Source organism: Gossypium arboreum, chromosome 1 (assembly GCF_025698485.1).
Source record: "Gossypium arboreum isolate Shixiya-1 chromosome 1, ASM2569848v2, whole genome shotgun sequence".
In the NCBI taxonomy this organism is placed as follows: Eukaryota; Viridiplantae; Streptophyta; class Magnoliopsida; order Malvales; family Malvaceae; genus Gossypium; species Gossypium arboreum.
In genome coordinates this window covers 6,269,361-6,283,448 of record NC_069070.1, presented here as the reverse complement: position 1 = coordinate 6,283,448, position 14,088 = coordinate 6,269,361, and the positions used below count along the sequence as shown (strand labels likewise).

Genomic DNA, 14,088 nt, shown 5'->3' with positions numbered 1-14,088 from the left:
TTTTTATTTTTATATTTGTAGAGACTAAATTTCAAACTTTATCAAAACATAGGGACTAACAATAAATTTTAACCTAAAATTTAACTTTTTGGATTGTTACGAATAACAAAAAGCTAAAATGAATAAGTTATAACTTCTACTGATGCTGTGGACCGTAGTTTGGCAAGAAGAGTGTCAATAAGTATGCCATATTTTATTCTTCACTTTCACATGCATATTTGTGAACGAAGTTTTTTAGGGAAGATTAATTATGGATAAGTATTCTATAAAAATGTAATATTAAAATAATTCAAAAATTTATGAAACTGGTAAATATAATTATTTTTATAAATTTAATAAAATTATTAAAATATTAATGGCAGAAAAATTATGATACAGTGTATAACTATTCAAGTGGATCCCTCACCTCTCTATATATCTTTTGAGCTCTCTGGGATATTTCTTTGATTTTGTTGATGAAAAAAATGGGGTCAGAAGAGAAAGCTATGGAGGAGGAACATAGCCTTCAACAGGTATTTTCCAGCTTCTTTGTTTCACCTTTGAATCTTCTATTATAATCTAAGTTCCATTTTCCTTTTTAATGTTTTGGTTGATTGCTACTGTTTCTGAATTTAGTTTCATACTTTCATTCCGAAGGTTTTTTTGAGACCTTGCAGAGAAATTTTCATGGCCAACTTCAGTTATGGTTTGATTTTTTTTTCTTTTTTTGTTTTCATTTTTGAAATTCATTTTCTTCTTGTGGTTGATCATTGATGCAACTTATGTTACTTGGACTCGGGTTTAAGTGTATGTGTCCGACGTGTATGATAGAAGTTTTCTAAGTTCTTTCCAGAAATTCTTGGAGTTCATATTTCTATATCTGTATGTCGGATATGAGTGTAGGAACCTGAATTTGAACCTGACACATTTGACCATAAAAGTCAACAACCCGAATGTGAGACTAACCCGGATCTGAAACTGATCGAAACTCAGAGCTAGTCTATATGTCAATTGCAGCCAGAGCATTCCTCAAACCCCTGCTTGAATTAGAATCTTCTGTACTTTTGTGTGTGTGTGTGTGTGTGTGTGTGTGTGTGTGTATGTATATTAAAGCTTCTTTCTTGTAAGAAATTTCTTTTGATTGATGCACTTTAAAGAAATAAGGTTAGCTGGTCTTATAGTTACTTAAAGTATCTATCAACTGCAGTCTCCTTTTTATGTTTCCTTGCATAATGATGATTTGTTTTTCAGGTTGAAGATTCATTAGAAATAACCGAGGAAACAGCTTGTGTTCATAATAGACGGAGAAGTGGTCTCGTTCTAGAGATACCCTCAAGACCTTTGGAAGAACCCTGTCAAGAATCCGTGGCAATAAAGATTCCCCCAACACCTAGTTTGACTCCCAGGAGAGTGAATTTTTTCTTGACACCTAGTCCCTCCGATGCGAGAATTACGGGGTCCTCGGGTCCTTCCTCGTCGAGAGGCAAGTCGTCCTTGAAGAGTCTTTTACCAAAAGTAAGCTTTAAGCATAGAAATCCTAATTCAGACATCGAAAAGGCCGCAAACTTTGACCCCGAATCTTCTTCTAGTTCACAAGGGGAGAAACCCGTCATTGCAAGTACATTGTCGCTTACAAAGATATTTACTCCTCAGATGAAAAGGACATCCTCGATGCCTGTAACTCGTATTGCACATTTGAACTCGGAGTCTGCAATCACTGGAAGCCTAAGTATTTCTAATGCAAGTTTTGTGATATTTTGTCATGATTTATTTTGAATAAATAGCGTACGAAACTGTATGTATTAATGTGAAGTAGAACTTTTCCTTGCAGAGAAAGGGAAGCATGTGGCAGTTTTCTCGCTCACTTTCACTTCCTCTCAACCGCAAAGAAGGAAACTTAAGGAGAATGGATTCATTTTTTCGTGTGGTTCCCTCAACTTCACGAGTAAAGGATGGAGAAATAAACTCGAATGCTTCGGTGGGACCTGATACTGGTATCTCTCCATCTTTGTCTATGCATTTATACATATGTATGCATAAGTTTAAGTTTGCGAACTTGCCTCCGGTCATCATTTTATTAGTACCATAGGTTTTACATTTATTCGTAACTATCGTACCAGCTGATGTCTTAACAGCATCTCGTTATTCAGAAAACAGTGATCATGATGGTGAGGACATACCCGAAGAAGAGGCTGTTTGCCGAATTTGTCTGGTTGAACTATGTGAAGGAGGTGAAACGCTTAAGATGGAATGCAGCTGCAGAGGCGAACTCGCTTTGGCCCACAAAGACTGTGCTGTGAAATGGTTTACCATCAAAGGGAACAAGAACTGTGATGTGTGTAACCAAGAGGTCCAGAACCTACCCGTCACTCTTCTACGAATCCAAAGTACTCGACCTCAAAATGTTGGAGCTGGTGTTCCAGGATACAGGTAAATAATCAATTTGTTACCGACTCATTAGCTTTTCTCCTCATCGATGGCCTTATATACATATACCTCTAGACTCTAGTATATATGTCTCGAACATTGATTAGATCATTCGTTGGAAGTTATTTTCGGTGTTGGTAAAGAGATGCAATACTCATGAATAATATCACATCTAGTATGTTATGCACTTTTTCGAGGAAGGGTGTTTTACGAACTTGTTTCATCCCTCGCCTGTTTCATTGTTGCAGTGTATTTCTATATTTTCTTATTCTTCTTTATCGTGAGCTCAATAAGTGACCAAGAGGAAAGTAACAATTTCAGTTAGATGTTTGCAGGGTTTGGCATGAGGTCCCTATTCTTGTTTTCCTCAGCATGCTATCATATTTTTGTTTCCTTGAGCAGCTTCTGGTAGGATAAGTAGTTTCTCATTTGTATATTTCCCCAGTTTCACTACTTTATACTTTCGACATATTATTCGTTCGCCTGCAGATTGTTAAAATGGGCATAGGTGCAATTGCTATATCTCTTCCATTCGCCTGTGTGATAGGCCTCCTTTCATCCATGACTTCATCAACAATGGGTAGGCTCGCAAACTTACCTGAGCTATAAGTTACTATTGCCAATGTCCGGTTAACATGTTTTTGTGTCCATCCACCCGAAACAGAATATGATCGTCGCCAATTGGTCTAAGTTTTTGTTTATAACTCTCGTTTCATGTTTCACCGATGTATTTTGTAGGTTAGAAGTTATATTCTAACTTTAACACACATACATGCTTGCACACAATGCTGACACTTGATGTCAATCAGGAAGCCATAGTAGACTAGGCTGGGAAACGTGGGAATACCATTGACTGTCAAAACTCTGAATTTTATAGGAAGTTCAAAAAGTTGATAAGAAATTACGGCACACTGTTCTCTTAAGGTTCTCTGACTTAAAACTACTCGAATCTTTGTATTCAGCTACACGAAGATTTGTCTGGATTTACGCATCGATTCAATTTGTTTTGGTGGTCATCTTTGCTCATATATTTTATTCGCAGGTAAGTGTCTATCTTGTATTAAAGGACATTCCTCTTTCCGGAATATCAATGAAATGGTTTCCGGAATGTCATCTTTTATGGGTGGCTGCATGAATGAAATGAGTTAAGCTTCGGGTTCAATGCAATGGTGATTAGACCACATACTCTTGACTCTATAGCTTCCTTCTTGCACCCAAAATGGGACATTCTAGACATGGTGGATTCGTAAAGCCGTTTCATTCATAATGTTCTGCGGCATGCAGGTGAAGGTACAAGCAATACTATCAATTCTCCTCGCAACGTTTTCCGGGTTTGGTGTCACAATGAGTGGGAGTTCCATCATCGTTGAGATCCAACGATGTAGCAGAAGATGGCAGCGGGCTAGGTTAGAGCAGCAACAGCATAGTTCACAAGTGATAACTCGAGCTCCGGTCCAATCCCCTAGAGCTGTTAATTCGCCTCGGACGGATCCTAATAACGTAAACCAGCAAAATACAGAAACTGTTCGGTGGGAGCTGAATTAATTGCAGGTTCTCCAACACTACATTATGAAATTTATCCAGATTTCATTTAGGCCAAAATGGAAAGGGGTATATAATGAAATACATGGTTGCAATTTTGCATTGTTTTACTGCGGTTTCTTGTTTCCCAAGGCTGTAAAATGCTTTTTTTTTAGAGTTTAGGTAGTGAAGAAGCAAAGGAAAAATTAGGGTTGAAGTAAACTTAGTTTAATGGTCGAGAAATTTGCTCGGCCTAGAATGTCTAATTTGGGTTTAGATAAGTTTTTTTCCCTAAATATATTGGGAGGTAAGATAGGATTTGTGTGAGATATTATTTACTAATTAAAATTTAATTTTTAAAATAAAAAATGAAAATTGTAATATAAAAATTAAACCTTAAATTATCTTATTAATCTATGTTTTGTAATTTGATAAATTTTAGTACTTATACAGTCGGTCCTATCTATAAAAGCCACTCTCTATATTTCACTATATTTGTGATGAAAAGACTAAAAAACTTTAAACTTTCTATACAAATATACAATATCAATAAAATCACTGGCCTTATCACTATTAAGGACTTCAAGAATTTCCTTCGAGACTGCTGTTAACACATTAACACCTTCCACATTGGCTGAAGCCAATAAAAAAAAAACCTTGCTGCTGTTTCCACTATTTTAGTGTTGTTTTGTCACCATTTTGTATTCATTTTGTTATTATATTGTTAATAATTTATTATTATTATTTAGATATTGTATAATTCTTGTTTTATTATTAAATTTATTATTATTTTAGAGGCATTTAATTGTTAAGTTGCATATTATTAGTGTTATTTAAGCATAAATATTAAATATTTGTTTATTTATTTTTAATTTGTTGAGAATTTATTTTAGTGTTCTTAATGTATCGATGTATTATATTTTTAAATTTATTTTATATAAAAATATTAATATTAAAAAAATTAATCCCACGAACCGAATCGGACTTAAGTTTTAACATTTTTATTCGAACTAAATTTAGGTAAATTTTTAAGCTCATTTTTGGTCATTTTTGGACAAAGCTTTGGTCATTTTTGGACAAAGCTTAAGCCTAGAAAATAAACTTAATATTATACTAAAGTCGATCCGACTCATAATCACTTCTAATCATAATTTAATATAAAGATAAAAAGAAATCATAAAATCTATAATTTTAAGCACCAATAAAATAACATGACATCCTCAATTTTAAATACATTCAAAATTATTATAAACTCAATCAATCTAATAACTTTCTCTAATTTAATTAAATTACTTACATAATTAAAATTAGAAACAACGTTTTCAAGGTTTTCTTTCTTTTATAATTTAAATTATTTTAGAAAACAATAGCTAAAAATAATTTAAATTATAAAAGAAAAAACCTTTGAAAACGTAATTTAATAACTGTTCGGTTTTTTTTCAAAATTTAATTATATTAATAACTATGGATTATAGTGGTAAAACAAACGGACATCGTTGAGAGATGATAATTGTAATGGAAATACAACAGTACGGGACTCACTGAAAATTTCTGCTACGATAATCTTTAATCTCATACAAAAATAGTTTAAATCTCTTTATAAAGAATAAAAAATAAATATCAAATCAAAATCAAATGCTAGTAATACATTTGAATGATAAACCTTTGTACTGTTCATCATCTTCTTCACAGAAATTCACTCCTGACGGCGTATCCGTACTGAGATCTCCTGATATTCTCTTGTCTCTTCTTGTAAACCAATCCACCGAAGCCAACCAAACACGCTGCCGCCACTACGCCAAACACGATTCCCGCCTTTTTTCCGCCGCTCATTCTTCCATCGCCGCGGCTCTTCTCTTCGCTTCCTTCTGCATTGATGTCGCTGTGGTTGATATCGCTGGCATCGACCGGTGAAGGAGCGGGAGAACTCGCGGGCGAGTTTCCTGGCGCCAGATCTGATGGAGATGGCCCCATTGGTGCCGGTGGCGAAGCATCCATTACCGGTGAGATATATGGCGCGGAGTCGGGAGATCCAGTCACCGGAGTAGGAGCGAGTTGCGGTAAGTCTGCACCGAGTGACGGCGCAGGCGCAGGCGCCGGCGGTTCAGCAGCAGAAGTGAGTTCAGCAACAATGAACAAAACAAAGGTAAGACAAAATCCGACTTTAGCCATTTCACCAATCTGAAAAAGGAAAAAAAAAAAAAAAGAAGCAGTTGAATATTAGAGAGAATTTGAAGATGGGGAGAATTTAATGAAAAAATGGGACGAAAACGGGGTAGATATAGTGGAACGGGAGTTTAGGGGGGCGAAAATGAAACAATGTGAAAATTTGAATACACGTTGAACGGAAAGTTGAGAGCGAACGAACGGAGCCAAACAATGAATTAAAAGAGACGGCTTTGATGAGAGATTTAAGGGACTTAATGATTAAGTAAAGGGGGCATATGGGCAATTAATGAGAGATTAAAGACAGACAAAACAAGTATCATTTGGTTTAATTGTGATTTAATCCCTCTATTATGTTGAAATCTAAGATTTATTCTCTTCAATTTAGTCTAGCTTAATTTGATATCTTTATTTTCATAAAACTGTAAAGGTTGGCTAAGATAACGTCTAAGATGGCCTAAAATGAAATCATAAATATATAGGAAGTTAATTATGTGTTTTTTATTATTTTTTCATGTATTTAAAATATCGTGTTTATGTGATTTTTCACGAAATCATTTGTTTAAATTATTTTAAATTCTTATGTCATGTCTCAAGTTATCTCATGGTTAGCATAATTTTGTTGTGTTCTTGTTTTATATCTATAAAATATATAATGTGCTTTATTGAATTGATATAAGGAGTTAGCTCGATACCAATTCAATAAAAGAATTTATTTTATATAAAATATTTAAATTAAACAATTTAAAAAAATGTTTAAAGATTGAAATAGAGCCTAAAAGAGGTTTATTATCCATAACATCTCCTTAATCCTTAAATAGAAAGATAAAACGCGTTTCAGCATGTTCAAACCGACGTCTTCCTACACTAGTAATAATATCGATGTCAATTGAGCTAAAACTCAATAGACACTTATGATTCAATTGTTAAATATTTTTTTATAAATATAATTTATTATTAAGTCTTTCTTTCACCCACGTAATGAGTATGACACAATCTATAATGTATATATTTGTTTTATTTTTCGTGCAATGTTTGTGTTTGTGTTATTTTTATAAGTTAGAGTAATATAAATTTATATAATTTTGATAAATTCCGCTATTAATCTTTGTCTTGTGTTTAAGTTACTGATTTAATCCTTGTATTCTAAGTAGATCATTTTAGTTATTGTACTTTAGAATTTTGAAATTTCAATAATAACCCAAAGAGTAGCCGTTAAATTCATTAAGTTAAATTATGTTATTTCCAAAATTTTATACAAATAATAAATTATCATATGTGTAATGTTGTATTAGCTTGTTACTTTCACATAATACTCATAAAAATACCACGTTATATTGTTAATAGATTTAACTACTATTGTATTAGTCATGATTAATAGTAAAATTCAAAAAATGTAAAGATTAAAACTAATCAAATTGGAGAACAAAACTAAATCCACAATTTACAAATAGTACAAAATTAATAGTAGAATTTGACCTAATCGATTTTATTGGTACTGATTGGATTAAGATTAAAATTTAAAAATTAAAAATATAAAAACTAAATCCACATTCTTATACATAATACAAAAATTAGTAGCAGATTTAACTTATAATTTTCACACATTAAAAATACATTATACTCGTATCTTTTATTTTTATTTAGTTAAATAAATATTTAATTTTATAAAAGTGAATTAGGAACAAGCCCGAGAATAATAGATAGTAATTGATATTTATTTTACTAAAAAATAAATTTGCGTGATTTAATTAGATGTATTTAAATAATGTTAAGGAAATTAGTGATTTAGTTTAAATTATCCACATAATTGAGATTGTTGATTTAAGTCGAATTTTTTTATTCTTGTCGAATAATTGAATTGTGGGAGCAAGAGCTAATTGTCGGGATCTTCCACTAGGAAGAGGTTTGAGGTAGTTAATTGATCACTACGAAGAAGTTTAAGGATATTCCTAGATCGTTATAACCGATTTATAGGATGCATAATCCGTGATCAGATCTATTATCTGCGATAAAATCAAAACCAAAATCAAAGTCGTGTTAGAGACTAGAGTTTTCATGCTTTTGCTTAAAGTTGTATCTGTATTTTGATTTAATTTTCCCTTTTTAGTTTCTAGAAGGCTGTAAAGGTCGTGGGTACAAAATTATTCATAAAATGATCAATTTATGTAAGATTGATCCTATTTCCCTAATCGAATGAGTTTTAATTTTATTTTAATTCTAGATTTTTTATTTTTAATGGATTGGACACTCCACAAACACTAATAACAAATTAAAAAAAGTTAAAAAAGAGTATTAATTTATTGGTGAGAGGAAACACCAATAGCAAACTAGGAAAATAAATAAAACTGTTGTAATTTTTTTAAATCTCGACTCAAATCATAAATAATATATGTTAGATTAATTAAAATTAGAGACAACTTAATCTAAAGCATAATAAATTGAAAATTGAAATAAATTTAAAAAGAAAATCATAAATAATCAGATTTAAATTCAAAATAATTAAAAGAGAATTCAGACCTAATATTTACGCCTAATAAAACTCAAAATTTCATTGGGCAACTGGTGAATGAATTAATACTTGAACTTGTTGGACCTATTGAGGATTACATTTAGACCCCCACCGACTCAATTTATTAAGGTCAAATTACAGCGGCGGGTAATAGGGAACACGATCTTCGGTGAACTCCGAGTCTCATGGACCAAGGCACATGATTTCACATGCTCTTCAGCCTCCCCACCAAATATCCCATTTCTCATTGCTTGTATTGCTTGTAAAGGTGAACTGATACAAATAATGGGAGGAATGAAGTTGATTTTAAGTTGGATTAATTTATATTTAAAAAATTCATTTATTATTTTAAGTTTGATGATTTGGGTTTAAATTGTTTTGAGTTCAAATTAATTTAGGTTTATATTGTTTTGTGTTTAAATTTGTCTGAATTGAAATATTTTTAATTTGAGACTATTTTGAATTTTATCGCTCAAATTTCACACTTAATTTGAGTTATTATAATTTATTTGTTCGAGTTATTTGAAATTTGAATAATTTTGAATTTAAATTCATTACTAGCATTGAGTTTAAATTATTTTTATTTAAGAGTTAATTTGGAGTTGTTATTACAATTGAAAATTACTGATTTAAGAATGCCTTACAAATGTAAGTGAAAAGTATTGATTTGTAATTTCAAGTTTTAGCATTGCGGTTAACAATTACAATATTAATTTTAGATATGATATTAAAATTAAAAAATATTTAGATTTTAAATTATTTAATATAATGATAAATAAAATATATATTTTAAATAATAAATATAAATTATTTTTAAAATAAATGGTAATGCACCAAATAATTTAATGCAACAATATAAATTAATTTAAAATTTTAAATAATATAAATAGCTGCATTTCGATAATATCATTTCAAAAGTAAAACAAACTTAAATCTTAAATTTCGTTTGGCTTTGGAAAATATTATCTATTCTCATTTTAAAATTTTGATTTGATTTTTATTTTTAAAAATTAAAAACACATTTGATAAATAAAAACAAAATTGTTTTCAATAATGAAAATATGTTTAATACATTATTTTCTTATGATAAAAAATTATTTTTATTGAAAGAGTCATTAATTAGTTGAAAACAATAAAATTAATTTAAATTTCACAATCAAAAGTGAAGTATTTAGCATTACATTACTTAAGGTATTGAAAAGTAATTGTGCCCCCGAAAGCAATATGGAATCAAAATTAATAGGTAAAAGGGAAGGAAAGATGTTTAGATGAGGTGGCATGATAGCAAGAGAACAATGGGCCATTTATTCTTCAATGTCTAAAAAGCCAATTGCTGTCCTCTGAGAAAAAAAAAAAAAAAAAACTCTTACACCAAACACTAGGAACCCTCACAATTTTCGGATTCCTCTTTCCTACTCACTATTCTTTACTCTATCTATTCATATAATATAACCTCACTGTGAGATCACAACTCATCCTTCAAACCACCATTGCTGCTCTTATCACTCTCCTTCGACTCCTCACCCTTTGCTTCTGGGGTTGATGCTGCTTCAGCTTTGGGTGCTGACACTGGTTTTTGGAGCTTGAATGGGATTGATGCATGTTTCTTTAGGAACTTATAAAATGCCACCACAGTTCGATCAGTGTCCACAGTTATCTGTCAATGCCCAGTATTTCACACATTTTCTCATTCAATCTTTTTACAAAGAGAAACAGATGAATATACTCAAACTATACTTTAATTTGGGATAATTTAATCCATCTCCATTAATAATGTTATTAGTTAGCTCAAATAGCTGATACCCTTCAAATACTGACTGAAATTAAAAAATACATATAAAAAATGAATATCAGCATGTCAGTTTTTTTTCTAACAATCTTATTATAAGTTCTAATTATATCAGCTCTTTTTTAACACAATATCTAGAGTTACCCATAAATAGGAAGATAATGCACTTCAACACACTCGAACTCAAGTCCTCTTACATTGGCAACAATGCACATGCCGATCAAGCTAAGTCTCAATTGGCTATGTAGGGTTTTTATCAGAATAGTTAATGATGTTAGCTACTTTGACTACTAATGACATTAAGTAGAGTGACCAAATTATACCAAATTAAAGTGCTAAGGATTAAATTCCAAATTTAAGCATAGTAGAGAGACCAAAACCATAATTTGTCCAAAAATATTTCATAGGAAGGATGTTGTAAGCAGAATATCATATAGTACTTACGGGATCAAAACTCTTGTTTCCTGCCGGGAAGAACAGAATTGTCGGGAACCCATCGGACTGCCAAAAAATAAGAGAAGTTCACTCAAGCTCAAGTGCAAAATAGGAATTGAATAGGATCATGAGCTTAACGACGAATTGAAGCACGGATTTGAGTTAATTTTTACCTTTGCCCTAGGATGTTCATTTGTTGTACCATCCATTTTAGCAATAACCAAAGAGTCAATGCCGCGGAGATGTTTGGCAAGCTTGTTGTATGTCGGCTCAAGTGCTTGGCAATGGCCACACCAAGGTGCATAGATCTGGTATTCAGTGCAATTAACAGAATGAGTGCATTTAAAGAAAGATATAATTAAGCTTTTTTGTTTCTTACAGCAATACCTCAAGAAGGACATCCTTTGACTCATCTAATACGATTTCATCAAAGTTATTGCCAACCACTACTTTCACATCCCCATCGTTCTGTGTCAAATAGAAATTCAGGGGGGGAAAGGAAAAATGGAAGTTAGATTACAATCAACGATGAGAAACTCAATAAAGTGAAAGAAGTTACTTACTGTTTCAGGAATTGGATCCGACTTGTAGAAAGGTTTAAGCCTGTCTTCTAAAAAATCTTCCCCAAAAGCCTACACAAAGGTAGAACCCTCTAAATTGAAGTCAAACTATTACTGCTTACAAGTTGATTGGAAGAGTAAGTATTGGCAACCAATCACATTAAGGAGAGTAGGATAAATCTAAATATGGTAAGACATGGAGAGAAAGACCACCTTAATTTTATCCAACGTCACTTCTCCATCAAAGACGAACTTCCTAGCATCGTCATTTCCAGTGTATGCAAGGAGCTGTGTGATAAAATAACACCATAGTGAACATCAAACTCATTGCAAATGGAGTATACAACAAAATTTCACCCATTCTCACATCTTCCATCCAAAAAATTGAACTTTCTAGGGGTAAAAGAACATAAAGGGTAAGGAAGACATACTTTGGGACCGTCTCCACTGACACCAAAATAATCTGCAACAGGTCTTCCAAAATCTTCATTATCGACTTGCACATAAACAAAGATAAGCTGCAAATAGACATACAAGACACAAATTAGTAAGATGTAACTACCATCTACAGGACTAGAGAGAAATGAAGTTTATGGAAATCGCACGTGCCAATAGTTTATTAAAATCAACACAAACAAATACTGAAGAGTACTTTTATTTAACTTAGATGATTTAATGTTACCTTTCCCTTGAAAGATTTCGCTGCTTCTTGGAATGATGGTAAATACTTCTCAGAAATGTTTGATGCAGCAAACATCAAAATCTTCAAGAAGAACGTTTTAAGTGTCAAATAAACTAAATCCAAGGCATGTATAAATCAAAAGTTCATAAATAGGAGAAAATGTTATAATTCGAATACCTGTTTCTTAATATCGCTTTCAAAAATTGAAGGAGCACTTTCCCTAGTAAAAATTGTAATCAAAGGAAGCTTGTTGGAAAATACAAACTCGGATATCGCAGTCTTAACAAACTGGCCATCTGCAAGACAAAGCAATTGGGTATAAAACTTCCCCTATGAAGTTGGATCAAGATTCCAATCAATATTGCATCTGTCTAGAAACTAACCAAAGTAGCTTATTTTTTCAGCCTCCTTTTTAACTAAGACCAATGCAGGGCGTTTAACTTGAGGATCTAGGTGGAAAAGCTTCGCAACATCGGGATTCACAGTTTGATAGAAGCTGACATCATCTTGGAGTCGTGATGCGGCAGCAATCTCCTCACTCTCAGGACCCTGTCATCATTAGAACAAGCTGAATCGAATTACAACATCATTTGGGAAAGGGGTATATTAATAAATGGAGATCGAGCATCAAGCCACCCCTAATGACAATTCCAAATATGTTGATTGAACAACAGCCACCCCAATCTAACAAGTAACTATAGCTGACTACAGAAATATAACCAGAGAAAGGTAAATCATACCACCAAAGAGTTCAAGTAACCCAAAGCAACTTTAGATTCTGAAGTCAATATGCGTTCAGCCTCGTCGATGGTGGTAATGTTGGAAATACCAGGCCCTATCTTCTTCTTGATCCAGGTCACTATGGCCTCCCTGAATTGTCAATGATTAAATCTTCAATTAAACAAAGACGGTACATTCTAGTTTCTACATTTTTACTATGATTTGGCTAAAATCAAATCGTGAATTCAATAGATAATCGAAAACCCATGATCCTAATCAAAACTTACTTATTTCTAGCACCAGGGTAAGGTTTATGCTTTCCATCAACAAAGAAGTAAACAGTAGGGAAACCCTGCACGTCATACTCTTGCGCCAGTTCATTCTCCTCCGTGGCGTCCACCTTGGCCAACACCACTTCTTCTCCCTTCAATTCCGTCGCCGCCGCAGCGTACTCCGGAGCCAACGCCTGGCAATGGCCACACCACGGCGCGTAGAACTCAACCATCACGAACTTGTTTTTCTCAATGAAATCACTGAAGTTCCCTTCCTTCAAAACGACGACGTCCTTGTCGTCGACTTCGGGTTCCTTGTACGGATCCGAATCGGAGTCATCGAAATCGCGATAGTTCCCGAAGTCCTCGTCGTCCAGGTCGGGGTACTCGTCGTCGCCGCCGTCTTCTTCTTTGTAGTTGGAATGAGAAGGAGCGGCGTCTTTTTTTCCCTCCGTTTCTTCGAGAAAACGGAGATCCTCGTCGTCGTCTAGCTCGACGTCGTCGTTTTTGGCGGTCTTGGAGATTGAAGGAGTGAACGTTGAAATGAGGATGAGAGAAACGAGGGAGATAGCTATGAAGAACCGAAACGACGCCATTTCGAGAAGAGATCGGAGATGGTAGAGAAAACTGAGGATGACGAGATCTCTGATCTGGGTAGGGTTTATAGTGTGGAAGGAAATAAAAGATGGAAGTCAAACTGAGCAAGAAGGTCAACAACTCAGTCCAACGACGTCGTTTTCGTCTTTCAGTCGGGATTCGGACATGATTAATTTAATTCATCATTTTCCATTGCTAATTAGTAGCTAAATTAACTGTAAAAAAAATTATTGGCTAAATTGTTAGATTTTTTTGAAAATTTATAAAAATAAGTCCTTTTTAGAGGGAGAGAAAAAACATTAAATATATTTTTCTTTGAGTCTCAAGCTCAATTTTTCCTCACTTAAATTTATATATTCTATTTTATTTTGTTTTAAGCTTTTATATTTTTAATTAATATTTTAATATATTAACTCATTTAATTAAAT

At 33.0% G+C, this 14,088-nt stretch overlaps 3 protein-coding genes across 6 annotated transcripts; 1 reads left to right on the top strand and 2 right to left on the bottom strand.

Moving 5' to 3' along the window:
* Window positions 1-161: 161 nt before the first annotated feature.
* LOC108481028 (uncharacterized) lies at window positions 162-4,321 on the top strand. 4 transcript variants are annotated; one of them, XM_053026749.1, is made up of 9 exons: window positions 228-512; window positions 637-685; window positions 1,231-1,719; window positions 1,811-1,973; window positions 2,115-2,409; window positions 2,742-2,814; window positions 2,896-2,986; window positions 3,369-3,448; window positions 3,691-4,321. In XM_053026749.1, the coding sequence occupies exons 2-9, from the start codon at window positions 683-685 to the stop codon at window positions 3,949-3,951; spliced, it is 1,455 nt and encodes a 484-aa protein (XP_052882709.1). In that variant the 5' UTR covers window positions 228-512; window positions 637-682; the 3' UTR covers window positions 3,952-4,321. The 4 variants fall into 4 exon arrangements, with proteins under 4 accessions (XP_017639678.1, XP_052882709.1, XP_017639677.1 ...); XM_017784189.2 differs by lacking the exon at window positions 637-685 and having other exon boundaries at window positions 162-512; window positions 2,130-2,409; XM_017784188.2 differs by lacking the exon at window positions 637-685 and having other exon boundaries at window positions 365-512.
* Window positions 4,322-5,437: 1,116 nt separating this feature from the next.
* LOC108481589 (classical arabinogalactan protein 6-like) lies at window positions 5,438-6,322 on the bottom strand. Its single transcript, XM_053026420.1, has 2 exons — window positions 6,265-6,322; window positions 5,438-6,108 (listed from the first exon to the last, which is right to left on the bottom strand). The coding sequence occupies exon 2, from the start codon at window positions 6,097-6,099 to the stop codon at window positions 5,614-5,616; it is 486 nt and encodes a 161-aa protein (XP_052882380.1). The 5' UTR covers window positions 6,100-6,108; window positions 6,265-6,322; the 3' UTR covers window positions 5,438-5,613.
* Window positions 6,323-9,810: 3,488 nt separating this feature from the next.
* Window positions 9,811-13,798, bottom strand: LOC108483419 (protein disulfide isomerase-like 1-4). Its single transcript, XM_017786800.2, has 12 exons — window positions 13,079-13,798; window positions 12,812-12,941; window positions 12,455-12,620; window positions 12,249-12,367; window positions 12,072-12,152; window positions 11,821-11,907; window positions 11,603-11,677; window positions 11,393-11,461; window positions 11,217-11,297; window positions 11,003-11,137; window positions 10,839-10,895; window positions 9,811-10,262 (listed from the first exon to the last, which is right to left on the bottom strand). Exons 1-12 carry the CDS (start codon window positions 13,657-13,659, stop codon window positions 10,071-10,073), a joined length of 1,773 nt encoding a protein of 590 aa, XP_017642289.1. The 5' UTR covers window positions 13,660-13,798; the 3' UTR covers window positions 9,811-10,070.
* Between the last annotated feature and the right edge of the window lie 290 nt (window positions 13,799-14,088).

Bases quoted from the DNA above. Each gene is read 5' to 3' on its own strand.
- LOC108481028 (XM_017784188.2), top strand. From the start codon at position 456: ATGAAAAAAATGGGGTCAGAAGAGAAAGCTATGGAGGAGGAACATAGC. The intron at 1,974-2,114 runs GTATCTCTCCAT...ATGTCTTAACAG, and splicing joins TTCGGTGGGACCTGATACTG to CATCTCGTTATTCAGAAAAC. The intron at 2,815-2,895 runs GTAGGATAAGTA...GTTCGCCTGCAG, and splicing joins GTTTCCTTGAGCAGCTTCTG to ATTGTTAAAATGGGCATAGG.
- LOC108481589 (XM_053026420.1), bottom strand. From the start codon at position 6,099: ATGGCTAAAGTCGGATTTTGTCTTACCTTTGTTTTGTTCATTGTTGCT.
- LOC108483419 (XM_017786800.2), bottom strand. From the start codon at position 13,659: ATGGCGTCGTTTCGGTTCTTCATAGCTATCTCCCTCGTTTCTCTCATC. The intron at 11,678-11,820 runs GTATGTCTTCCT...TTTATCACACAG, and splicing joins TCAGTGGAGACGGTCCCAAA to CTCCTTGCATACACTGGAAA. The intron at 11,298-11,392 runs GTAAGTAACTTC...TATTTGACACAG, and splicing joins CGGATCCAATTCCTGAAACA to AACGATGGGGATGTGAAAGT.